Genomic DNA, 26,639 nt, shown 5'->3' on the forward strand with positions numbered 1-26,639 from the left:
AAGAAAGGTAGTCGAGTTAAGTTAGGGAGTCATGACTCCGGAGGACATCGGTGATCGCTGCCTAATTTTGACTTCTCCCTCCCTGATTCTTTCCTTCGCGAAAAAAAATCCGAGGAAATTTACTTGATACAAACTTCTTCCTTCGTAGTTTTATCCACGAGCCTTATGAACATCTCCACAAGCCTTATGAGCGTCTCTTCTGGAGAATGCACTTCTACCGGCAGCAGAGGGTGAAAAAGAGTTACCTCTGATGGACCTTTTTGTCATAGCAATCAATCTGTCAGATCTTCACAGAAACTTTCTTTTCTTTCTTTGGGGGAGGAGGACCTGTTGCTACGGGCAACGGTGAAACAGATACTATACAATAGGGGGGTTCACAATAGGATAAAAATAAAACTTTAGAGTCAATTTTAAGGCCTTTATCAACAACTTTTTAAAAATATGGCAGGATGTACAGGATTAGGTGTCCCCTGGCAATCAGAGGGTGTTCTTCATTTTTTAAAAAATTGTCTGTAAAGGCCTTAAAATTGGCTCTAAAGTTTTATTTTTATTGTATTGTGAACCCCCCTAATACAGTATCTTCAGATACTTGTGTATTCTATCTGTTTAAAAATACAAAATTGTAAATGCAAATGTATTGTATCTTCCTGAAGATAAAATACCATAGTATTGTATCAATAAAGTATTGAAACTTGATTTTCTTGTTTTTGGCAACTCTGGACTGTATACAGAAAAACTATCAAAAAACATGAAATTACAGTATCTTGAAGTTTGAATACATTTGTATAGTATTGGTCTTTGAATACAATACAAATAAATAGTATTGGTTGCAAAACAGATACAAATACAGGCAGATACAGATACATGTATTGTATTTTTTTCACTGTTGCTACGGGGATTGAATTTGGACGCCACACTGCAAAAAAAACTGTGTCAACTGTGAGCAGTTGACATGCGCTCACAGTTGACATGCGGTAACTCTGAGGAAGCTTGTGGTGTTACACCAGCCTTACTCAAGGTTTGACTCAACCCAAGCTTCAATGCACAGTCACTGTACACCTTGCACAGTGACTGTGCCAACAAAGACACTTGTGCATTCAGGTGGAGTTACAATGGCAGCTTGGCTTGAGTATCCTGCATGTCAACTGCAAGCAGTTGACCAAGTTTTTTTTGCAGTGCCAGCTTCTAAGGAGCAGGGAGGGGATGGCAATTCCACACACCATCTTCTTCTCTCCAGCAGACATTGGAAGGCAAATGTATCTGGCATATACCAATTAAAAATGGTGAAAAAAACAATTATAGGTGGCTTCCCATTGAGATCTGAGGGCTGGCAGAAGTGATCAGGAGCCCCAAAAGCTAGATTTCCGACTTACATATTGGGGCTTTATCCACAACTGCGAGGGTCCCAGATGTGACGGGAAGTCATCCATTGGATGACTTGCTGTTGGCTAAAATGCTTGATCTAGAGGGAAAGGCTAAACCTTACTGGCCGATGAAAGCTGATCAAGATTGAGTTTTCATTAGCAAACAGGGTTTAGGCTTAGCGCCTTGAATCTTTGTGTGCAAACTATAATTAAAAGTCAAAAATTGAGGAAAGATATTTTTAACTCAATCAGGTTGGAAGAGTAACAGCAGCTTGGTTTGGTTTGTGTCTGTAATGGAGGATTTCCCATCACCTAAAAGGCTTGATTTACAGGGGTCCGCTAAACCCTACTTGCTGGTGAAAACTTGATCTCAAAGGCTTAATCTAGAGAGACGGGCTAAACTTTACTGGCTGGTGAAAGTTTGTGATCAATTTTTCACCAGCAAACAAGGTTTAGCGGACCCCTGTAAATCAAGCCATTTCGACAAAAAGTCCTCCATTTGCAAGGCAAAAACCTAAATCTCTTGCTAAAGCGCGAACACCCAGTTCTCAATTATAATTTGCACACAAGGTCTCAAAAACCGCGTCTAAATCAAGTCATTTAGTCGAAAGGAAGTCCTCCAATGAGTATAATTTTTTCAAATATGGTGGGGATTTGGTCTGTGAATGGGTGTTGGATGGATTTCGATGTGTCTTGCAAGTCCCGGTGCCAGAAGTCAACCCAAACATCTTGATAAGATGTGCGGGCACATCCTTGCTATATGGAGCCGGTCTGACAGCCATATACACGCGTTGAGATTTCCGCTACAAGATATATCACAGTGGCTTTCCAGGACCCCCGCTGCTATACACGGAAGCTGGAGCTTCGATTCCTAGAGGATTCAAGGTCTGACGAATGATAGTATCAGACGGGGGACTATGTGGAGAAAAGAGGAAAGAAAATCGATAAAGTGGAAAGGGGTGAGAACGAGAGCAAGAACAAGATAGAGAAATAGGTAACGATGCGGTGGAATAGGAAAGAGGGGATTGAAAAAAAGATAGAAGACGACCAAGGTTTCTATACTGGGGAGCCAAAGCACCGCGGAAGTTACAGTTGAACTCGAGACAGAAGATTTGTAGAAATAATAATATTATTATACACACAGGTACACACTTACATGGACATCAGTAACTATGAAGAATGAGCAGAAGGTATGACTTGCACATAAGAACAAAATCAAGCCTCACATGAAACATCAAGTGCATTGAAGAAAAAGAAAAAAAGAACAAAACTTCACCGGATTCTTATTCCAACAAAAATAAATATCGTGATAATAATAAAATAGCAGGTTTGTATTCTTAATCGGGAAGCGCGATGATACTTTTTTTAAGTAGGGCCATCCTCGTCATCGAAGCCCTCTTCATTGTCGATGACAACCGACTGATCTTCCTCTTCAACTTCTTCAATTAACTCAGGTTTGCCAGAAAGAATCTCGGCCGATCCAGTAGTCGATTTACCCTCGTTGACACCTAGACCAACGATGCTTTTGCCTTGCAAGGATTTCTGTTTGGTACCAACGATATGTTTCATGATGTCGGATAACGAGATCATCCCGACCAGTCGATCTTTAACTTTCTTCCTTCGAGTGATTCTAGACCTGGCGTTGGGTTGGTCGGTTTCGAATTTGGGGGGACTGGCTTCTGCTAGGGGAGTCGCATCTTCATCCCTCTCGTGTTCAGCTTCCGTCACTTCAGTCTCGATCACCGTCTCGTCTGCCACTATAACAAATCGATGTACCCGTCTTTCTCCAATGTACTTGAGTATATTCGCCAGTGAATCTTCTGCGGAACAGACTGTAACGCCGCAAAATTCCGGGGAGCGACGAGCTATAGCCTCTGCAATCGTTAAATCAAGTAACCGGTACGCATCCGAACGAACAAGATCCTACCAATCCCATCCAACATTAAGACAATGCTGAGTTTGTGGGCTCACGTAACAAAAGTGTGGAGAAGCCGCAATCGGTAGTAGATAATCAAAGATTTAAAGACTTACAACAATATCCACTGCTTCGTACATGTCGATCACGCTCCCATCAGAATCAACGATGGGGACGGCACTTATCCCACGCTCAGAAAACATATGCACGACATCGAACACGGTGGTTTCCAGGGTGGCTGTCGCGAGCGGATGGAAAGGGTCGTGATGATGTTCATCGTCACTCAAGTGATTCATGGGTTCTGATTGGTAGGAGGAAACATAAGAGCCTATCCCCAGGGATCCTATCGACTGAGTCAGTCGAATAACGTCAGATTGTGCCTGCAAATTGTCCAAAAATCGAAGTCAGGTTTCACTCCACTGGAGATGTCGGTTAGGTCAAAGTTTGGAAAAGTTTGGAATTGACATGGCGTACATTGATAGCAATAAATTTCAAGACTCTGTATTGAGTTAGCACGCATAATATTGAATCCTTTCCGGTGACTGAATCTACGTCAATGAGTGGTAGACGCCGGGCGTGAGTTCGAATAAGCTGCTCACAAGCCTCGATCAGCGGCTGATGAGAAGGGGCACGAAGGGTAGCCGTCAGAATTTACATTCCATTTCTAGGGTCGATATCGGTACTAACTGCATCTGGGTGGACATGAACTGTGGGTGGTGGTGGAGCCTCGATAGCTTGTTCGATATCTCTCAGGCGGGACAATGGGAAAGACTCCACTTCAGCAGCCGCCAGCGCATATGGATCTTCTGCTGGACTGCTAGTTGCTGATTGGGTTAATTCGGCGGGCTTGTTTGCGGAGGAGGATAATGGTGTTGACGAGGGGATATTTGGTTGGTCATTGATCTGGTGTTGAATCCTCAGAGATGGTGACGATGTTGCTGATGATGCCGACGAATGGGCACTATTAAACGGTGCTGGAGAGGCTTTCAAGTAAAAGTATTGGATCACTGCTCTCGGAACGCGCCCAGAATGAAAGATGCGATAGTAGATCACGGATACATTGGACCAAAACGTGCGGACAAAAACAGGACGAAGTATTCAAGAAAAGGAATCAGGTGAATTTCAGTCAGCATTCCAAAAGGCCCAAAATGATATATCTGATTTAGAATTTTCTACAGGGTATATTGAACTAGGCAAAAAAGTCATTGGTAGAATTGTTCTTACAATGAATGACATCGGTCAAAGTAAACATTCCACAAAACTTGAACGATGAAGAATCGTACAACGGAGCTGAGACGACGCCTACAACGCGTAATCGAAAGCCTTCAAGTCAATGGAGGTGGGCTATGCAATGCAATCATGTTTTTACTGACCATTCGTCATCAAAGCAGTCAATGCACGTTTAATTCCTAACCTGGAACAAATAAGGAAACTTCAACATTTGAATTTTTTTGAGGACCAAGTAGGATGAAGGGAGCGGAAAAAAGAGGTGAACGAACGAATTGTCGAAGACGATTAGTCTGTAGCTTTCAGGTAGAATATCATAGCACGTTTTTTCAGCAAGGAATTCTCGCAGGTTTGCCAGAGCTTGGGTATGAGCATTTGTTGGTTTGACGAGCTTTGAAGGTGCGGTTGTTCTGGTGGCCGTTGTTGAAGTCGATGTGGGTGCTGAAGCCATGTGAAGGAGGTCTTGCGATGTCCAAGCCAAGTCGAAGCTGGGGTTCTGCCGCTTCCAGAGTTCAGTGAGATTCCGATCTGATCCCCGAAGATCCGGTACTGCCCGACACCTCGGGCCTCGGGGGTTGCAGATTCACGATCCGATTCACGGATAGTTCTTCACTTAGTCTTCATCATTCCCAGATGTCATTGTCGGAAGCAATCTACCAGAATCTACCCGTGAACTTTGAAGGAATCAATCAGGACCCAGGAAAACCCCTATAAATGGGGGTAATAGCTATGTATGAATTTGTTTGGCAAAAACCCAAAATGGTAGGCACAAAAATGGTATGAATGGGCTTTTTGGGCCTCTGGTACTTCAAGTGTATGAAATTTTTCCTGGGCAAGGGAGGGTAGTAACTAAGATGTATGAAATTCCTGAGAGTGCAGAGTGCACCAGGAAAGCCCCCCCCCCCCCCCCCCCTCAGCAGCACACTTTGTCTTAGGGCCTGTACCATGGGGCACCAAAATTCAATTTTCACAAGTTTATCTCCCTCAATACTTCTTGAAAATCAAGCTGAATACCACCAGAAGGAATTCTTGAGCCCAAAAGTGAAGAATTTCAACAATTGAACCCTCCTATTGTTTTCAATTTTTGAGTAGAGGACAAGAAAAGTGGAAATTTTGCAAAATTGAAGCGCAGACCCCACCTTGGTGCCCCCAAGTTTTTTTTTCTTTTTTTGCACTCACACACATGAACCCCTGGGCAGCAATGGTAGGCATAAAAAATGTATGAAAAACTGGAAAACCACCTGAGTGTAGGCATGAAACGTGTATTAATCAAGTCAAAAAATGTATGAATTTTGGCAAAATTCTGGATTTTACATTACCCCCATTTATGGGTTTCCTGGGTCCTAATCAATCTAACTGTTTCATGAAAAGTTCTTCAACCATCCATCCAGGAATAGTCACCTGAGACAGCAAGACTGAGAGTCAGTTCTTGGATGAAACAGTTCTAATGTATCACGGCCTCTGGGCACTGTTTGTTAAAGGTTGTGGGAAATCCAGAACAAAACATACAAATAAATTACACCATGAGCTTCACAACACATCAGTGCAATCACAGCTGTTTTCTCCTGTTGTCCCTGTTAGTCATTGATATACACAGCCAATGGCATACACTCTTATTTACCCCTGTGAATCTAATCAAGCTCAACAGAACGATCCCTTTGGAGTTTGTTGCGCCTGTCAAAGTGCAAGCTTGATTGCGCTTGAACAATTCCTTCCTTGGCCAACAAAGAGTTCAGTGGGTGTGCTGTTGATGATTGGCAATGTTTGTCTGAGTAATGAAAAACCAACCAAGGAAGGTTTCAATGATTGTTGCGCAGCCGTAAGATAAAAAGTGACTATGAACAAGGACCTCTGGAAGATGATGTGAGTGATCTGCTAGCAAATCACATTCTGGCGAGCATGTCAAGTTTTTAAGTCATAATGCGCAGAAGGCTGGTCGTGATTATTCCAAAGTTTAAGAGTACATCCAGACGTGTAGAAGGACATTTGAGAAGAACAAGAACGAGACGGACCATCGAGAGGGTAAAGCACACAAGATTTACTGGAAATTTTTCATCTGCAACAATTACGAATAAGTACTGGATATCACTGCCAACCAACCCAAGAGAAGGAAAAAATAAGATAAAAAGATGATCTAAAACACTACGGACTAAGGAACTTTACAACACAGAAAGGCACACAAACCTGAACAGAACCAATAAAATGACACTCTAGTCCCTACAACTTCCTTCGTCTTCTATGGTTACCATCCGACCCTTAACCAGATTTTCTTGTTCAATCTCATCATCATCGAGACGGGTACATGTGGCCTTGCGGCCGATTGTTTCCACGGGATCCATTTGAGCCGCTTTGCGTTTCTTGTCGACCCGGGCCCGCTTCTCCTCGGAGATGAGTAACTGATTCAAGATGCTGATGATCTCTGGGCTAAACCGGGGGGCATCGTCGGAGGGAACTTCGGTCCGGTTGGCCAAGGATTGGATAGCTTGGATAAGAACAGAGATTGAATGGACCGACGCTAGGAGAGCTTGGCCGGAGCTGCGATCGTTTGCGGTGGATTTGGAGGGGGATCTGTGGACTGAATGAGGCGAGTTGAAACCGACCGGCTTGAGCTTAGTAGGAGTGCAGAGGGCCGATCGTTGGAAAGCGCCTTGTTTCCGTTTGCTTGGCGACTTGAAAGGCGACGGTCCTGGATTGTTGTTATGAGATGTTGAAGGGGTTGAAGGACGAGATAGACCGGCGCGCTCGTTCAGGCAGCTCACCAATCCTCTAGTCTGGAGCCCTGACTCAAGCAGATCGGCCCATTCACTTTCACTGACTGGGTTGATTCCAACGTTGAAAGTGTTTCTTGCGCCGTATCCATCACCCGGCTTTAAACAGTTACGGTAGATTTCATAGGCTTGGCTTCTTGCGACAGCACATCCCGTGTTATTGGATTCATCTTGCTCTCGGGACCACGCGACGCATAGGCAAACTAGAACTAAGCTTTGATGAAGATTCAAATCTTGGAGTTTCTTCAAACATTCGGCCTGAGATGTGTCAAAGGTAGGTGTTTCCAAAATCCCGCTCGTCTTGAAATACTTCACGACATCGCTTGGCGAGATCTTCGGGGCAGTGTGAGGAGTGAAATGATTGCATGGGTCTTTAGCCTTTACCTTAGCCCACTCGTTTTCAGAAGATCGGCCAGCCAGATCGGGCGCTAGTTGAGAGGTTGAAATGATCCTAGTGAATTTGCGCATTTTCGTAGGCGTGTCGAGGACCGACTTCTGACTGCCCATTGATTGCTCTAGAAACTGGCTGTTACGGATTGCGTTTTGCTCCAAGGAGTCCACTAATTTGCGCAAAATTGATAGAAACGTTCGCAAATCACCAGTCACCGCAGACACCTTCTTGGCACAAAGTTGGAGCGCGGCCGGGTGAAACAAAGGGATCAAATTGGCGTCTTGGTTCAAAGAAACATCCCGGGTAGAACATGCAAAAAGCTTTTGAGGTGTAGATGCAGGCCAGTCGGGGCCAGCTTCATGAGCGTAGGATGTGTAGAGATGCCTTAGGCGTTGTTTGGCGATGTCGACCAAGTCGGTTGACTCAAAAGATGTGAAATGGATCAATTGAGGTTGGATCTTGCCGTTATTTGAAGACATGGAAGGTTTGACAAGTCGGGCCGTTAGATCCAAGGTATTGGCGATGCCGACAATGGTAAAGTTCGCATTGGGGGACCGTTGAGACAGCGACAAAAGCGGGTTAATCAAAGGGAGCTTGGAGGCTGCCAGGTAGTCAATCTCATCTAGAATGATAAGGCTGAGGAACCAGAAAGAAGTCAGGCGGGTGATGTTTTTCAAAAGGAGGGAGCGACGTAAAGACTGACCTCGGCATGATGTTATCTTGCATGACGTGAGTTTCGACAAGAGCACGCGAAGACAGATTCTTGCCATGTACGGAAGCGGATCGAGAGATCCCGAGGCAAGCCGCTACTTGATGCCACATTTGTTCGTCCAGTGCGTTTAGTCCAGTCCCGGATGATAAGCCCGAAGCTCCGCAGGTAGTACTCAATGCGACGCAGTTGATAAACTGAACTTGAACACCAGCCTTGTTGAGGGCGCGCGCGACTTCATGGTTCTGGTTGAGTAGGACTGATCTGATCATGTGAGTCTTGCCAGTGCCAGGGGGTCCGGAAATGTACAAGCTACCTGAGGAGGAGTCACTGTGAGCACTGGATGAGTCGATAGGATCTGGGCCGAGGTCTAGCAGGTTTTGATAACGCTCGGAGAGAAAGTTCTTCAGCTTGAGCAGTTCTTTGGAGCGCCCCAAAAAATCCTCAGAAGAAATAACATCCGTCGATGAAAGTTTGAGTAGATGTCGAGCATGGGCAAATACGTTGGAAAACCCGGAAATCGCGTGGAAAGTGCTGTTTTTCGGAGTTTCTACCACTAGTTTATCACCTGCTCAATCAGTTTGGCCGATGCGATGTCAGTTCGGTGCGTCAGCAGTTGGCAGCCCAGGAAAATGTACTACAGCTTACATAAGGAAGTCAAATTCTTGGATAGACTTTGGGGATGGGAGCAAGATTTGGAGATCGTAGATTTGGGCTGGAGATTTTCAATCGCCCTCAAGCGTTTCCGTACAGGTGATCCAGCTTCTTGGCCAGGTAATAACATGCTGCGCGACTTTGGGAGCGGTGTGGCATCTTGCAGACTGCTTGAGGTGTGAGCTCGGCAGGATTTGGAAGACCTCGCAGCTTTCTTCTTTGGGGAAGGAGGAGGAGAGCTGGACCAGGCGATGGTATCGGATGTGGATACATCTGAAGACGCTTCAGGTTCGGAAATGTCGCAGTGAAAAGACCGAGAACGTAAGCCGACGCGTTTTGATTGAACAGATTTCAACGGTGCCTTCGAAACCAATGTAAAGCCTTGAGGAATAGAGTCGAGTCGAGAGGGTGTGCGACGCGTGGAAACCATGCTGACAGAGAGGTGATATAAAGTACGGACAAACGGAGCAGCAACAGAATTTCGGATGAGGATGAATGTCCGGCGGGTGCGTGTTCCTTGGTATAGGATTCAGGACAGGAGACAAACTGGTACGAGTGATGGACGAGGAGGGAGTGGTGAATAAGTTGAGTGGTGTGGGGGTGGAGGTGATGGAGTGTGGGAGGATTTCTGAGGGGAAGATGGATGGGATCGGCTCTGAAGCTGAAACACCCTGGACGCGTCGAGTCACGCCAGGATCCGTTCGTGTCGGAATGCACATCCAGCCTACATATTACGTAAGCCCAGCACGCGCGCACCTGCATTTCCCAGCAACATCAAAGCTCCCCAACAACCGGCACCGGCCTTGTGCTGCACAAATGCTCAATCGATCCAGTACATTCCATGACTTTCGCCTACACCCCGGGCGCACGAGCACGTCTGGGGACGGGCTGATCCTCCCGAACTTAACACAAGTCCCTCCCTGTGTCCCGCTTGCGGGAGGGACTTGTGCCTAATGTCCAACATTTGGCTTGAGGCTGCCCAGCCAAATGTTGAAAAATCCCTTCTAACCCCCATATCACCCTATGCCCGACGGGGCTAGAGGGTCTGTTTGTGGGAGGCTGGCCTGGCCCCGTCGGTGGATGGCTTTTGGCCGTCTTGCCTGATGGGGACTGATAGTTGCCGTACCTGCGGCGGTTCGATCATCGATGTCGAATTTTCGCCTTGGGCGGTTTGACGACGAACTTAATTTGTGCGCCCGTGGTGTATGTAAACCATGCTCAATAAAAAAAAGTTGCAACTTTTAGTGGAGAGCTTGTCGCGCTGCGTCCCTGTTGACTCCACTACATACAATGACAAGTGTCCGCTCAGCTGTCTTCACCGCGGGAGTGATGGCTAGAACCTCCGCAATCTCTGCGAGCATCTGCCGAGGGACACAGCGTCCGAATGGAGCCGCGCTGCCTAGCATGTTTAGATAGCGCATTCGAAACATACGGAGTAGTGTGGATGTAATACCATACGGACGCTAGGATTCGGACACAAGCTTGGTTTATTTACATAGTCAAGATGAATTATCTTCATTATTAGGATTATTAAACGAGTGTGAGGGGAAGGGAGAGGAAAAGGCTTGAGGTGTAACAAAGTCAAGATAAAAAGATGGGGCACAAGAAGGGCGGTCGCGTAATCAACCCGCACCGAGACCAATGGCAATTCCATCTGTGAGGGATTCCAAAAGGAGGAAAAGATGAAGTCAGCCATGAGCGAACTCAATGTGAGTTTGGGATTCAAAACTGACCGCTCCGGACCATCTCAAGTGTCGTACTTAGGCTTGGTTCTTGTTCTCGGCAGCAGCCTTCTTGTCCTGATACGAGGAAAGTGCCAGATCAGTGATCAGTCACCGGAGTCAAGTCCGCTTGAAACACTCACATCGGTACTCTTGGCGAAGAATCCATCACCGGGGCTGAGGAAGCTGTCGCTCGGAGCGGAGTACATGCTGCAACCGTTGTACTGGCTGATGTCGGCTTGGACCAGGGAATCAGCCCCGCCACATCGCATACCACCGCCGTTGCGACCGAAGCCGCCGTTGCCATTGACCATGTCGCAGGTGTTGGCACCGCCGAGGCGTGCCCCAACGAGGTTACGATTGTAACCACACGACATTCCAGATTCGGGGAGACCTCCGCCAGGAATCAAAAAGTCGAACAGACCGCGCTTCTCAACGGCGAGCTCGGCGGAAGACGCTTGAACGAAAGCCAGGGTGGCGGCAAGAGCGACGGCAGTGAAACGCATGTTGTTGGCTGGAGTTTGCGACAGGTTGAAATGTAAAGGGAAAGTGAAAGGGATACTGGGTGTAATGTGCCTTGATGAGAGTGGGTGAGCGGATGAGCGGAGGAGGGGGGGGATGGTCAGCTATTTATACCTTTCCAGCCGCCATCGTCTCTTCCTCAAGCCTCCATCATCAGGAACCGTTCGTTCCCTTGTCAAACTGCACCGAGCAGTCAGCGCAGAACTTGACAAAAACACAATATATGATTTAAATAAGGATTTGATTTGCACTCGGGTGCGACCACCTGTCAGGCTATCTCGGCCTCGGAGCTCACCCCCGCAATACATATTGATGTACCCATCCGAGCTCGGCGCCGCTCGCCGTGCTCGCAGGGCCAACAACCGTCAGACTCTCTCCACATGAATTGTCCAACGTATTTACATATGTAAATACGAAATTAGATAGGCGATAGGCTGTTACATGTCTGGTGGCGCATGGTTCTGGGTCTTGTTCTGGGTAGCGCTGGAAGTTCCCCCAGAACGTCTGGGGGAATGCTCACTGATCCTATTCCTCTCGATCAAAGATGAAACAATCTTTTGCACTTGCTTGCGGATTGCCTTCCTGCGAGAGCCTGCAAGCGCTGCCATGTGTGGTCAACACGGCCGTCTCGCTGAGTGCTAAGGCGCGGCCGAGCACACATGTCCTTCATCGACGTGGTCACGTGATGCTTCCTGTCAGAGCCAACAATCTGCCGACAGCTGCCAGCAGCTGCCGACTTCTCCAACCCGGACCAAGTGAAACGCGATGCCGCGTGAGAAACACGCTGCCGACATGTTCAACCCAGGCCAGGGTTTCCATTTGTCATGTGCGAATTTGGTCTTCAAGGTTGAGATGTTCTTTCATAAACTTTCAGTGTATGAGAGCATCTCCACCGCGAACTTAGGGCCTGTACCATAGCAGGTTGAAAAACAGTTTTTCCTGCAAAAATCGTTTTTTTGTGCAAAAAACAGTTTTTGCTAAAAAATGTGTACCACAGCACCTGTTTTTTGGGTCATCCAGAAAACAGTTTTCCTCAAAAAAAGGCAATTTTCAAAAACAGGTCTGACCCTGTTTTTCACAGCTGTTTTTCCTCCCCCATCACCTTCCATCACCTCATTACTCCAAGCCCGGAGCAAGCCAGCAATCAATCATCTTTCTCCAGGAAGTCCTCCCTCCGCTCGGAACGAACCATCATAGCTGACCAATCCAACCACTACAACTGGATTGGTCCAAGGAAAACGAAGAGAGTTTGGAAAAAAGAGTCCTTCTGGTTTGTCCTTCATCTCTCCTCCTTTACCTTGGACCGCTCTTCTCCTTCTTCCCACTTGGATCACTCTGTAGTATTGGTCCGAGAGGAATTGTCTTCTCTCTCTCCAAACAATAGAACATGATCGTTCCGAGAGAAAAGAGAACTCAATTGTTCCGAGAGAAAAGAGAACTTGATCTTTCCAAGAGAAAAGAGAACTCGATCTTTCCGAGAGAAATGAGAACTCGATCGTTCTAAGAGGAACAAGAAATCAAATTTTTAGGGAGAAAGGAGAAAGAAACCTCGGGTCTCTCCTCCTTCCCTCCCCTTGGACATATAAAGTTAAATTGTGTAGGAATACAGACCAAGCCCACCCGCAGCAACCGCTAAGGAAGCTCGCGCGGATAGCCCGAGGCGCAAGCCCAAGCCCAGCTGCAAAGAAAGGTAAGCCCTTTCGCAGTCCAGACCCCAGACCCCCTGTCAGCTGGCTACTATGGCAGAGCCACCATGACAAATAAAAATATAAAAATAGTTTTACATATGAAAGAGATATTATTACTCTTACACATGTAAAACTACACAAAAACATTAAATACATATATAATTAATTAATTACTCAGCTTTATGTAATTAATATGTAAAATATTATAGAAGATTCTTATTCTACGGGTAAAATAACCCAGGGTACCTCACTTACAAGTACCCTTAATTATTATCCCTTCCTTGTGTAAACTAACTTCAAAGTTTGCGCAAGTGCATCACGCCCCGCGTAGATGCACTTGTATGCACATATATATATAAGTACATATATTTACACCCATTTTTAGTGACGTAACTGAGGTGTTGTGTATAGTTTAAAAGATGGCTTTATTTGTTGCGTGGCGCACCCAAGCCCGCGTGCTCTGTTGCCTAGAGCTCAAGCCCGCGCTCCTAGTGTACATATATGCATAATGCATAAACTAGCCTGCAACCAAAGCGCTCAGGTTACCAGTAAGTAAGAATGGGCCAGAATACGCCCCAATAGCAATATTACATGTGTTATATGTCTTGTACACATGTAATTAATCACCAAACAAGATGTAATTACCACGTCATCCAATATCAAAACATTCTAGATGGAAAAAGGCTCTTGCAACGTGCACAGGAGACACTAGAAAGCGCCCCAGCTTCTCCCAAGCCTCACTACGTGTAAATTACAACTGTAGTAAATATGTAGAAGGGGTCAAATGAACTGGAGCACTTAATAAGCGCCTCCAGAACATGTATGTAGCACTGCTTGCACGTGTACAATTGCACAGAAGCCAGTTCTAGTACCTTCTGTGGCACATTTCCACGGAAATGAGCGTCACAGAACCCCCAAACCAGCCCCCATGACGTGTAAGGCATGTGTAAAAACACGCAGAACCTCTGTAAAAGGCTCTTGGCAACCCTTGTATCCAAGCCCCAAGGTTCCACGACCCACAGCGCCTTCTAGCGCAACCAAATTGCCTCAGAATGCGCCCACAAGTGTCCCCATGTCCCCTGGGCGCCCCTGGAGGCCTGCCTAGGCTATATAAAGGGCCCTTTCTCCGCCCAAAAGGAGATTCCCCAGCTTTACATTACCTATTAGAATTCTACGCGCCTTCAACAGCCTCATTAGCCTGTGATTTGCCAGGTAAAATACCTACTTTCGTGATTTTTAGCCCCAATTTCCGCCCTGAAGCTGTCCAGTAACCACCCTGCCCTCAAGATTACCACTTCTGAGCGCCTCCAGCTGCCCAACTTCACGCCTGAAGAACCTCAAGTGCCCCTAGGGTCTTATACTAGTAAGTTTAAGCCCCTTCTCTTGAGATTCTCCGCTATTTCTTTCTGGGATTTGAAACACCCCTGTTTACAGGCCCCAGTTCTTCATTCTAGAGGGATTAAACACCCCTGATTTATCAGGCCCCTCTTTAAAATTAATTATATTCATTTTATTATGTCAAATTGGCCCAAATTGGCCCAAATTGCCTTATTCTTACGCCATAATTCCCAACAATTACGTTGGAATCAACCCTTATAACCTTGTCTTAGAGTTTTATAACTCTAATCTTTTGCTTTGCACCACGTGTAGCTAGAAGGATAATATCCTTGGCATCACGTAGGCTGACACCCCCAGACCCTAGCCCTAACCATGGAAGCTAACACCAAAGTATTGCTTGACGATTACAGTAGCGAACCAGACCAGAACCTTATCAGTCCCAGCCCAAAGCCAAGCACAGCACAAGCACAGAACCTTAACTCTCGCGGATTGACTTGGACCCAAGAACCAGCCAGATCTACTGGCCAGACTGTTGGAAGCTAACTCTACCCAAACAGACACATCTCAGGCGTTCAGACAGGATAAGACAAAGTTACTACGATAACTCGGCTTAGACCCAACTTTTCACCGCACACACAAATGTCAACCGGCAAAGCCTGCGCTAAGCGCACAACTTCCTTTCTCACTCTCAAGACATAGATCCCGGGCACGTTGTGGTGACTTTTTTCGTGGCGCCCATGGCGCAGTGGATCCCTCAACTTTTCAGCCATCAAGACATCAGCTCATGGGCGTCAAGGTCAATTAGCGCGCGTCGCGCGCGGTGGAATCCGCAAGACGTTTCAGGATTAGGCCTTGGTTTTCTTTTGTGTTTGCTTGGTTGCTTTTCATTTTCTTTTCCTGTCTTATGTTCTTCCATTTCTAAAAAGCGCGCGTTGGAAAGGTTTTTGTTATGCGGAGGGTTGGTTTTTCTCCTGTTGCTGTTGTTTCTTGCTTCTTACTCTTCCGTGGTTGTTGCTGTTGTTGCGCGCTTGTGCGCGCGGGTGTATGATGACTTGTCCGCAGCATGTCACAGTTCCCGGAGTCTGAGTTCAGCTCGAACTCAGAAGATGGGGCGGCATGGGAATTCGTCTGAACCAAAATTTTCCTTGTCAGATCATCTCATCAACTCGAATCTAAAGTTTATTGATCCTTTGTTCACCAATATACTCGCGGAGCTTCTGAGTTTCCCCTCTCAGCCCCGCGCCGATCCTCTTCAAGATTCTTTTCCTCTAAGATCACGGTTCCCGGTCCAGTTCGCCGGCTCTTTTCCCAGATTCCCAACAAATAAACTACCGCCAACGGGAATCTACCTCCCGTTGTCTCAAAACAAAATCCCCTTCCATTTCCGCTATCGTCGATTCCCCAGACTCACACATCACCCGGATCACCGTGAAGGCAGCGCACCAGCGCAACATTCCCTTCTAGTAACTGCCGACGGCCCAGCACCGGTCGGAGTTCCACATTTGGTCCCCCGAGCCGGGATCGAACCAGCGACCTCAAGATTTACAGTCTCGTCTCTACGGGATTTCGAGACGCTTGGCGGTCAACATTTCTGCTCTTCCACTGAGCAACTATTCTTATCTTTTTTTTTGCTGCTCTGGTTTTCTTTTCTGTTTCTTTTTTTTAGTGTTCAGCGGCGGAGGCGCAAGGGAGCAAAAGTAAGTCCTCCCAATTGTGCACCTCCAGGGTTCTACTACGCATTGTCGAAGCATTACATTTGCCACGTGCTGTGAGCCACTTCGGACCCAATCGTCTTTTCTTTCAGATTCTCCTTCTCTTTCCCGCTGCGCAGCGAGATGGCCGACCCAATAGCCGGACAGCCTGTTAACCAAAGAGTGAAGATTAAGCCTCAAGATCGATCGCTGAAGTTTACCGGCACGAGGATTGAGGCTTTCCTTCGTGAATATGAATTAGCCGCCGACTTGGATGGCGCCTCTCAGGAGGACATGGTTCTCCAAGTGACCTCGTTTCTTGGCAGCAAAGATCTCAAGGACGCCGTGTGGGATATGGGCGGGTACACAAGCAAGTCGTGGCCTGCGCTGAAAGAGCAGATGATCGAACGTTGGGGACAGGTTGATGTAGTCCGATACACAGTCGCTGATTTGCAAGCCCTCAAGGATTCGTGGATCGCTAAGGGCGGGATCTCAACGCTGGAAGGCTATCGGCTCTTCAAGTCGACATTCGATGTCATTTTATCGTATCTGATCCGCTACAAGCACCTTTCATCCGAAGATCTGTCAGTGGACTATTTCTTTTTTGCGTTCTCACTCGGATTTCAGCAACGCATCAAGTCGTATCTCATCAAAGAGAAGAAGATGCTGAAGACTCTAGACGGACGATACCTCCTCCCGGCCCTTAAGGAACTTCGTGCGGCCGCTACTTCTGAGATGGAGGAGGAGGTAGCGTTTACCTCGGAGCAAATCAAGCCACAAGCGCCTCTCCCGTCGAAATCCGAATTTAAAGAGTCCAACGAGATCATGAAAAAGATGGAGGCCGACCGGCGCCCTAAGGATGCCCCTGTTCAGTCGCAGGCGCCGGCCACAGTGGACGATCTATCCCGCATGCTTCAGTCTTTCGAGCAGCGGCTGAAGAAGGAGCTGGCAGTTTCTTCTCCCGCCGCTGCTGCGCCATCAGGATCGCGTGGACCTCTCGTCTGCTACTATTGTCACCGCGAAGGTCACGGGACGGCGCGTTGTTTCGAGCTCAAGAAGGATAAGGAGGAGAAGCTGGTGGAGCAAAAAGGTACCAACTTCTTCCTCCCAAACGGTGCTTTAATTCCGTTCGATGCTTCACGCCCGATTCGCCATGTGGTGGCATCCTTTCAACCCCAGTCTAGTTCTGCGACTACAGAGTACCGAGCCACGTGTGGCTCCTTGGATCCCTGGTATCCCCCTGCCGTGTCATCTCAATCTTTTTCGGGTGCTTATCAATCCGACCCGGCACGCAAGAAGCACGAGGTGCCTAAACCTTACAAGGCCCCGTGTCAGCCTTAGAGTCATCACAGCTGACCTAAAAGCTGCCTGTTCTACCTTTGTTACATATAAATTACTTTATATCTTTTTCATCTTAAGAGATAACCTTGTTTTGACTTCATATTCTGTTTCCTCATGCAATTTTAACCCTAGTTACAACTTATAAATTCCTTGTAACTATACTCCTTCCCTGAGTTACTGAGTTATGGCGCCCTTGCGCAGTTGTGACGTGTCAGCGCTACCAGGCGCGCCAAACCACATGTACATATGTAAATTACATATACAAACTGTGAAAATTTTCGTAGTCAGGATCCCCCTTGCCTGAGGCGGATCTACAGACTTCAGCACACCAGAACCACCACCCAGATAACTCCAGGATCACCACCAAAGAGCCTACTATACTCCCAGTATACCTACCGTCACAGGCGCCTAGGATATTGACAGTAAGTAACCTCTTTCACTGAACCTTGTTTATCTCAGAGGTACAACTCTGTGTCTTGCTGGATCTGCCTTTTTCTTCTTGCTTTGCTTTCTCCTTGATCACAGGGCTGTCCCTCCATATCTATAGGCCTTTGCCTCCATCTTGATCATAGGGCTGTCCCTTCTTATCATCAGGCCTTTGCCTCAAAATCTAGGTTCAGGGCTGTCCCTCAGGTTTCCCATTAAGAACCTTGACTGTCCAGAGAGAAGTCTAAAAAACTGTGGCTGGATTAAGACTTATCTAATCCAGATACCCTCCTGAGAGGAAGCTGTAGCACATCTTGCACAGATTAGCAGCACTCTTCTGAAGAGTAGCATTGCCAGTGGATGTGCATTCCCACTAGAATAACCTAGTACTTCTCTTCCTTCTTATCCTGCTTGGTTTCTCTCTCTCTTTCTCTTTTTCTATTATAGTTGTAATTTCTTTATCCCAAGAAATCCAACAATTGCCCCCCCATTTCTTGTGTCCTGCTGTCACTATAGAGACTCAGGCTCACACCCCGACAGTTCCAGCTTCTGCCGCTAGGAAGACCCCGAAGAAGGTGCCCCTCCCTAATTCTGGATCAGAAGCTGAGGATATGGACGAAGAGCCCGAGCTCTTCGAACGTTCCCCGGCGAGCCAGCCTCCGCAGCCAGTGCAGGCTGAACCTGCTCCTTCGCCGGCCGCCACTAAATCGGACGGGGGCCCCTCAAGAGTGAGATTCGAGAGAGGGATCGCCAAGGATCATCCCAAGGCTGTGGAAGGTATGCTCCAGAGGATTTCCGATCTTCCGTTGACGGTCACGGTTGCAGAGCTATGCGCCGTCGCGCCGGCTATTGCGGATGGGATGAAGCGTTGGGTTTCGAAGCGCCGCGTGGAAGTCAACTCGGAGGATCTTAAGGTCCACTCCGGAACGCTTCTGGAAGAGTTCCTGGCTCAAGAGGAAGAGAACCGGCTGTACTCCTGTCCGCTGGGGTATTTACCCTGCCTGCTCGGAGAAGAAGAGGGCAATGCGGCCCCCTTAGTAGATTCAGGATCCCAGCTGAATTTGATCTCGGATGCGAAGGCATCAAAGCTTAACCTAAGCCCCCGCGTCAACTTCAACTCTGCGGTGTACGGGATTGGCAATCAGGCGTGCGAGTTGGTCGGTGTCGCCAAAGACGTTCCCATTAGGATTGGGAAGTCGATAGTGGGCACTTGCCACTTTTGGATCACGCGCGTGGACGGGCCCATCATCTTGGGAAGGCCCTTTCTCATGGATTTTGATGTTACACTCGACTTCTCTGGTCAGACGGGCGAGAAGATCCTCCTACCGGACGCCAATGGTCGAAGAATCGAGTTGACTCTTTGCTCTGTGGATTCTGGGCGTTGGGAGCGCGATTTTCCGGGCGGCGGTCGCAAGGCGATACTGACGCGTAAAGGGAAAGCTCGCTACGATCCAGTGGAAGGCCGGCATTTTTTGTAGAGCAGGTTGGCTCAGGAAGCGGCAGACTTAATTTAGAGTCTCGCAGTCTCGCCGCGGAGTCAACTTTTAATCCAGAGTCTCATGGGCGCTATTCTTCTTTTCCTTCTGTTACTCGTCAAAACAATAAAGCCAAAAAACAATTCAAAATCCTGCAAAAGTCTAAAAACAGTTCTCCTATCTCCAAATCAGTTTCATCAAGTTTTTCCGGCCCCTCATCAAGATTCTCTGATTCCTCAAGCCTTCCTTTGGCTATTTCCTCAAGTCTCTATTCTCTGGGCAGTTCCTTGGGTGATGGTTCGCGGTTATCAGCATGCGAGGAGGATAATGGTGTTACATGGAGGCCGGGAGGAGTCAAAGTAAGTTCCTCCCGATTATGCACCTCCGGGCTTGATGCCATCTCGTTGTCAAAAACTCTACCGCGCGTCACTGTCGTGAGCCTCGAAAAACCCCCGTTCTGCCCTTCAGTTTCAGACGGCCCGTCATCCCATCAAACACGGCTCTCTTCTCAAGTTGCGCATCAAGACGCGCTGGCGGCTTCGTTTCAGGAATTTCATATAAATGGCGTCGAACCGCCCCAGGATTCTGGCGCAGGCTCTTCGCCTCACAATTCCGCTGCGGTTCACCTTCGTCTCCGCAATGAGATTAAACTACCTACTAAATCACGTCTCCGCGAAGAGAATAAACTCGTCCTACCCATTGAGGTCCTCCGCAACGAGGTTAATCTAGTTCCGTCTTTCGAGACCCTCCGCAATGAGGCTAAACTTCCGAGCCTCCGCGACGAGGATAAACTAAAGACCCTCCGTAATGAGGTGAAACTATCTTCTTCAATTGCGAGTAACTGTGCGTTTGGGGAAGATTTTGGGCTTCCGCGGAGGTTGGGAGAGGTCGAAGTAAGTTCCTCCCGATTATGCACCTCCGGGCTTGATGCTCCTACGTCGTCGCAAGCATTACATGCCACTGCTGTGAGCCGCACCCCAAATTTCGGTTTTCTGGCATCTTTAGGTGGCGCAACGGTCATCGGAAGCCTTCTCCGGAACGAGGATAAACTATTTTCTTTGAGATTGGATTGCGAGGATGGAGTGGTGGAGTTTGGTATGCCGTGGGGGTCATTGGGACTAGATCAAGTAAGTTCCTCCCAATGTGCACCTCCGAGGCGTGATGCTTCTAGCCCCGTCAAAGCCCTACCACGCGCCACACTCGTGAGCCACAAAAGCCCTTCTGGTTTCTCGTTTTCAGAAAAGGCTTCCTTCGAAGACGGCGCGGAGCACCGCACCTGGCAACTGCTCGAGCACGGTCTCAGTCATTGCGCTCAGTTGGCGCTTGTGGATTCCTGGACGGAGGGGTCTCTCTTGTCATTTGCGGCAAAGTACAAGCCGGTATCCCGAAAGGTCAAGCCGGTGAACCAGCCAATGCCTCAGAGCCTCAACCCTCCACTGCAAAGACCGCTCTTGTCGCGCGATCCGTACCGCGGTCTTCCCAGATCTCTCGCACGTGCCTTTATTCCGCGCGGTCGGGTCACAGAAGAGAGTCTTCAGATCGTCAACTTCGGTCCACCCGGATGGTTATGGCCGGCGGAGCTAGACTTGATTAAGAATGTGCTGGCGGAGCGCGGTTCGGCTATTGCGTTCAACGAATCCCAGCGAGGACTTTTGAAGGAATCTTACGGTCTTCCTTACATTATTCCGGTGGTCGAGCACGAGCCTTGGCAGAAAAAGAAGATTCCGATTCCCGCAGCAAAAATGGAGGAGTTTATCAAGATTGTTCAAGAGCGGGAGCGCAACGGGCTGTACGAGCAGTCAACTTCTAGCTACACTAGCCCGGTGTTCTGTGTGCTCAAAAGCAATGGGAAATTGCGCATCGTACACGATCTCCAACCCCTCAACAAAGTCACTATCCGAGACGCTGGTGTGCCTCCAGCTACAGAAGAGTTCGTGGAGTCCTTCTCAGGCCGCGCTTGTTATGGCCTTGGCGACATTATGGGCGGCTACGACGAGCGCGCTCTTCATCCAATCTCGCGTCCCCTCACTACATTTGATACGCCATTGGGGCGATTTCAGCTCACCAGGCTCCCCCAGGGAGCCACGAACTCTGTCGCGGTCTACCAAGCACAGATGGTTTGGATTCTTCAGGACGAGATTCCGGATCATGCCGGGATCTTCATCGACGACGGGGGTATCAAGGGCCCGGTTTCTGATTACGACAACGAAGCGCTGGCGTGGCACTCTGGGATCCGACGATTCATTTGGGAGTACGCGGAAATTCTTGAGCGCGTCCTGTTTCGGATCGAAGAGTCGGGCCTTACGGTTTCCGCATCCAAGCTAGCGGCGTGCGTCCCGGCCTTGGAAATCGTGGGCCATGTGGTTTGTAAGGAGGGTCGACGTATGGCTACGACCAAAATCAATAAGATTCTCTCCTGGCCGACCCCAGTTAACGCGACTGAAGTGCGGGGCTTTCTGGGTGTGGTGGTGTACGTTAGAATTTTCATCCCTTGCCTGTCCCAGATTTGTCTGCCGCTTCGCCGTCTGACGCGCAAGGACGCGGATTTTGTTTGGACGGAGGGCTGCGAGGAGGCGTTTGAGGAGCTCAAGGCTATCGTGGGAAAGGACATTGTTCTAGTTAAAATCAAATACGGACCCGACGCTGGAAAACTCAAGCTCGCCGTCGATTCTAGCTTTCATGCCGCGGGCGCAGTTCTCACTCAAGAAGACGCAAACGGCCTGGATCGCCCTGCCCTTTACGAGTCTCTGCTGTTTTCCGACGTAGAGTCACGGTATTCTCAGTCCAAATTGGAGTTATGCGGCGTTGCTAGGATCCTCAAGAAGCTCCAGACCATCTTATGGGGGCAGTATTTCGAGCTTCAAGTCGACGCGCAGTCCCTTATTCAAATGATTAACGCGCCAAGCCTCCCCAACGCGCCAATGACGCGCTGGGTGGCTTTCATCCAACTCTTTTCCTTCAACATCACACACCGCCCTGGAAAGTCCTTCACCATGCCGGACGGTCTCTCGCGGCGCCCTCAAGGCGATGACGACAGCGATCCCCCTTCCTCTGAGTTTGATGAGGATTCTCCAGTGATTCGTCCGCTTCAATTTTTCACCGTTTACTCGGAAACAGGCTATTCTGGGTATCAGGAGGGTTTTTGGCGCCGTATGGAGATTTTTCTTGCGACTTTGTCTCGGCCAGAAGGTTCCGATGCGGCTGAGTTTCGCGCTTTGAAGCGCAGATCTGCAGACTTCTTTTTGCAAGCGGGCCGGCTCATGAAGCGTGGCAGCCCGTTGCCGCGCATCGTCGTAACTATCCCATCAAAGCAAGATTTGATCCTATGTAAGCTTCACGAGAACTTGGGCCATCGTGGCACCGCGGAGACCTATCGACGTGTCTCTGAGCGCTTCTGGTGGCCGGCTCTCAAGCAATCTGTGGTGCGTTGGTGTCGGAGCTGCGAGGCTTGCCAGAAGAAAGACCTCAGGCGCCCTCAAGAGCTGCGGTACCCAACCGGAGAATCAACGGTTTTCGGGCGTGTTTCAATGGACGCAGTTCATCTCAAGGCTAGCGGCGCTAAATATTTAATCGTGGCTCGTGATGACTTCTCAGGGTGGGTCGAGGCTAAGATCCTGAATAATCTCACTTTGGAGGCAGTTGCAGCCTTTCTTCAAGAGAACTGGACGATGCGCTACGGACTAGCGCGCTCTTATTCGACAGACGGCGGATCCGAGTTTGGCGGCGCCTTGGCCGAGATGCTGCGTGAGCTCCCGGGCCAGCACCGCGTCTCTACACCCTACTATCCCGAAGGACAGGGCATGGTCGAGCGCGGCCACGGACCCCTCAAGTCCGCGTTGGTAAAGCTGGCCGGCGAGAGCGGGAAGAATTGTCGCAAGTACCTGCCCCTCGTGCTTTTTTCCGACCGAATCTCCACCAAGCGGACGACCGGCTACTCCCCCTATGAAATCGTTTTTGGCCAGCGCGCAGTGCTTCCCCTGGATCTTGAAATAGAATCTTATCTTGGCGTCGACTGGGACGCGGTGAAGGATACGTCTGACCTCCTTGTTGCGCGCTCCCGGCAACTAGAGCGCAGCGAGGAGACTCGTGGGATTGCTTACAAGAAGCTGATGGACGCGCGGGGCGACTCTTTGCGCTACTGGGAAGAGAAGAACGCGGCGCGGATTCGAGAATCTCTAAAGCCTGGCGATTGAGTTCTTGCCTTCAACAGGTCCTTGGAGACGCAGTGGGGGCAGTTGTTTGCCCACCAATGGAACGGCCCCTACCGCATTGTGAAACAGGTTCCTGGAGGTTCCTACGTCCTGTCGGAACTCGACGGCACGGAATTGAAACGGCGTTTTGCCGCGGATCAGGTAAAAAGGTTTTATTCTCGCGAGGACTTTCCTGACCAGAAGTAAGTTCCTCTCCTGGTATGCACTTCCCGGGTAGTTACTACCGTTATGCGTCGAAACCCTACTTCTTGCCACACTTGTGAGCGTTGCGTTGGCACCCGGTTTTCTCCTCTTTGTCTTTAGGATCCCTTTCCCCCTCTTTCTTTCCTTTTCTCTCCTTTTAGTGCGCCGATGGAAGACGAGCAGTCTAGGGACAGACTGCAAGTGTGGTGGAGATGTGGTGACTTTTTTCGTGGCGCCCATGGCGCAGTGGATCCCTCAACTTTTCAGCCATCAAGACATCAGCTCATGGGCGTCAAGGTCAATTAGCGCGCGTCGCGCGCGGTGGAATCCGCAAGACGTTTCAGGATTAGGCCTTGGTTTTCTTTTGTGTTTGCTTGGTTGCTTTTCATTTTCTTTTCCTGTCTTATGTTCTTCCATTTCTAAAAAGCGCGCGTTGGAAAGGTTTTTGTTATGCGGAGGGTTGGTTTTTCTCCTGTTGCTGTTGTTTCTTGCTTCTTACTCTTCCGTGGTTGTTGCTGTTGTTGCGCGCTTGTGCGCGCGGGTGTATGATGACTTGTCCGCAGCATGTCACAGTTCCCGGAGTCTGAGTTCAGCTCGAACTCAGAAGATGGGGCGGCATGGGAATTCGTCTGAACCAAAATTTTCCTTGTCAGATCATCTCATCAACTCGAATCTAAAGTTTATTGATCCTTTGTTCACCAATATACTCGCGGAGCTTCTGAGTTTCCCCTCTCAGCCCCGCGCCGATCCTCTTCGAGATTCTTTTCCTCTAAGATCACGGTTCCCGGTCCAGTTCGCCGGCTCTTTTCCCAGATTCCCAACAAATAAACTACCGCCAACGGGAATCTACCTCCCGTTGTCTCAAAACAAAATCCCCTTCCATTTCCGCTATCGTCGATTCCCCAGACTCACACATCACCCGGATCACCGTGAAGGCAGCGCACCAGCGCAACATTCCCTTCTAGTAACTGCCGACGGCCCAGCACCGGTCGGAGTTCCACAACGTTCTGCCCTGCTTTCAGGTACATGATTGTGCCGCTGTCCCTCTACTCAAATCTCTCTAGTCAGATCACTATACATGTACATAGTTATCTAACAAGCAATACAATCTTTCAGTTGCTTGGATTCTTTTAGATTTACAGTCTTGCGACGCTCGAGCGGACCTCTCCACCAACGCAGCTGAAAGCAGGATAGAATGGCCAACACGCGAAACCAAGGCCCGAGCAGCAGCACTGAACGCACTCCAGCGCTGGCCAAAAGTGACGCGTACAGCCCAGACAAGGATCATGTCAACGTCCCCAAATTCGACAGGACCAACTTCCCACTATGGGAAAGGAAAATTAAAATGCATCTCAGACCTCGTCGACTTGAGACCTACATCGAGGAGCCCTTATCAAAAGAACCGGACAATGAAGAACTCCAAGGTGCCCTTCGAACTTGCAGCATCCTAAGCAAAGCGCTCTCCAACACAATTTTCACCAGTGTTATCAATGACGAGAACGAGAAGGACCCTTTCACCATATGGTCAGACATCAAGACCATCTACGCCTCCGACTCACTCCTGTCGGTGTTCCAGGTTTGGAACAAATGGCTCGATATTCAATACAACAAAGATCTGAATTCCTATATCGTCGAAATGGAGGAAATTCTCGCCGAGTTCAGCTCCCTCGGTCTCAAGGTTCCCAACGTTCTGGTTGGTTGCGGTATCGTGGGTAAAATCACCAAGCGGCGACCCATGCTTATGCAGGCCTTATTCACCGATCTGAAGGCGCTAGCAAAAACCAAGGAGATCATTGCCAAGTTGCGTGACATAGGCCGCCACGAAACGGCAACCAAAAGAAAATTCGTTGAAGACGCCGAATCTTCCTCAACTGCTCTCGCCACCGGACCAAGCCGCAAACCCAAGAGGCAAGGAGGACCACATGCCAGCTCCAAAGGACCAATCATCCGGTGCAGCAATGGCAAACACAACCCCAAGGCCACCACGCACGTCGAGGCTGACTGCTGGACTATCAATCCAAACTCCCGTCCGCCAGACAGGCCTCTCCAGCAGCAAGAACGGCCGCCGAAGAAACAGCGCACTGCCTATCATGCCACCGCTGATGACGAGGACGAAGACGACGAAGAAGACGCCTTACACACCGCAATAGCCAAGCCGTCATTCATGTACAACACCTCAATCGATGGCGCAGCGCTATCCACGGTGCTAGACTCAGGAGCGAGCAACCACATGCTCAACTCCTTGGATTATTTTTCGACCACCGTCCCGGTTCATATCAACATCGTCACTGGAAGCGGCAAATCAGAAATGACCGCAGTAGCTAGGGGAACAGCCCATCTTTGCCTGTCCTCGGGCCAGGTCTTGACTCTCCCTGAAGCCCTTTACGTCCCCAAGCTATCAAGAAACCTTATCTCCCTGGTCCAACTCATGGACCGCCGAGTGATCATCAGCCAAAACGGCGGCGCTTTTGAAGTGAAACTCGATGACTCCGACCCGTTCCCAGTATCCGTCGTTAACGACCTGCTCGAGATACCAGACGCACGCCCCGAGACTAGCCTATCCACGGTGGCTGTGACTAACCTCTCAGACTTCCAGAAATGGCACAATAGACTGGGCCACGCAAGCTCCGGTCGTATTGCTCAGGCCACTCAAGAGAAAATTGATCTCACGAAGACGCATGCCTGCGCTGCCTGCATGCAGGGGAAGCTCACTCGTCTCCCATGCACGGGTACATTTAAGGAGGCCGACGCGCCACTCAGCGTAGTCCACGGCGACCTGGTCGGGCCAATCTCACCTCCAACAAACGGAGGAGCCCGCTACTTTCTGACCTTGGTTGACCAATACACCGGCTACATCCACACGGTCATACTTAAGGACAAAGGACAAGCCACGCGAGCCATACTCGAGTTCAAGGCGTTCTTTGAGAAACAAACCGGTCAGAACCTCAAGAAGACCATCACCGATGGAGGCGGTGAATTCGTGAATGGAACCCTGGGCGAGTACCTCAAGACGGA

At 49.0% G+C, this 26,639-nt stretch overlaps 3 protein-coding genes across 3 annotated transcripts; all 3 read right to left on the reverse strand.

The window, feature by feature from the left end:
• Nucleotides 1-2,729: 2,729 nt before the first annotated feature.
• Nucleotides 2,730-4,957, reverse strand: PtA15_17A238 (uncharacterized protein; the record flags this gene model as incomplete). Its single annotated transcript, XM_053164333.1, has 7 exons — nt 2,730-3,287; nt 3,396-3,659; nt 3,754-3,894; nt 3,967-4,286; nt 4,504-4,581; nt 4,653-4,693; nt 4,779-4,957. The coding sequence occupies 7 exons, from the start codon at nt 4,955-4,957 to the stop codon at nt 2,730-2,732; spliced, it is 1,581 nt and encodes a 526-aa protein (XP_053028311.1).
• Nucleotides 4,958-6,716: 1,759 nt separating this feature from the next.
• Nucleotides 6,717-9,458, reverse strand: PtA15_17A239 (uncharacterized protein; the record flags this gene model as incomplete). The annotated part of the gene is made up of 3 exons (XM_053164334.1): nt 6,717-8,301; nt 8,369-8,942; nt 9,023-9,458. The coding sequence occupies 3 exons, from the start codon at nt 9,456-9,458 to the stop codon at nt 6,717-6,719; spliced, it is 2,595 nt and encodes an 864-aa protein (XP_053028312.1).
• A 1,330-nt stretch (nt 9,459-10,788) lies between these two features.
• PtA15_17A240 (uncharacterized protein) lies at nt 10,789-11,255 on the reverse strand (the record flags this gene model as incomplete). Its single annotated transcript, XM_053164336.1, has 2 exons — nt 10,789-10,827; nt 10,893-11,255. 2 exons carry the CDS (start codon nt 11,253-11,255, stop codon nt 10,789-10,791), a joined length of 402 nt encoding a protein of 133 aa, XP_053028313.1.
• Between the last annotated feature and the right edge of the window lie 15,384 nt (nt 11,256-26,639).

Source organism: Puccinia triticina, chromosome 17A, assembly GCF_026914185.1.
Source record: "Puccinia triticina chromosome 17A, complete sequence".
Taxonomy (NCBI): Eukaryota; Fungi; Basidiomycota; class Pucciniomycetes; order Pucciniales; family Pucciniaceae; genus Puccinia; species Puccinia triticina.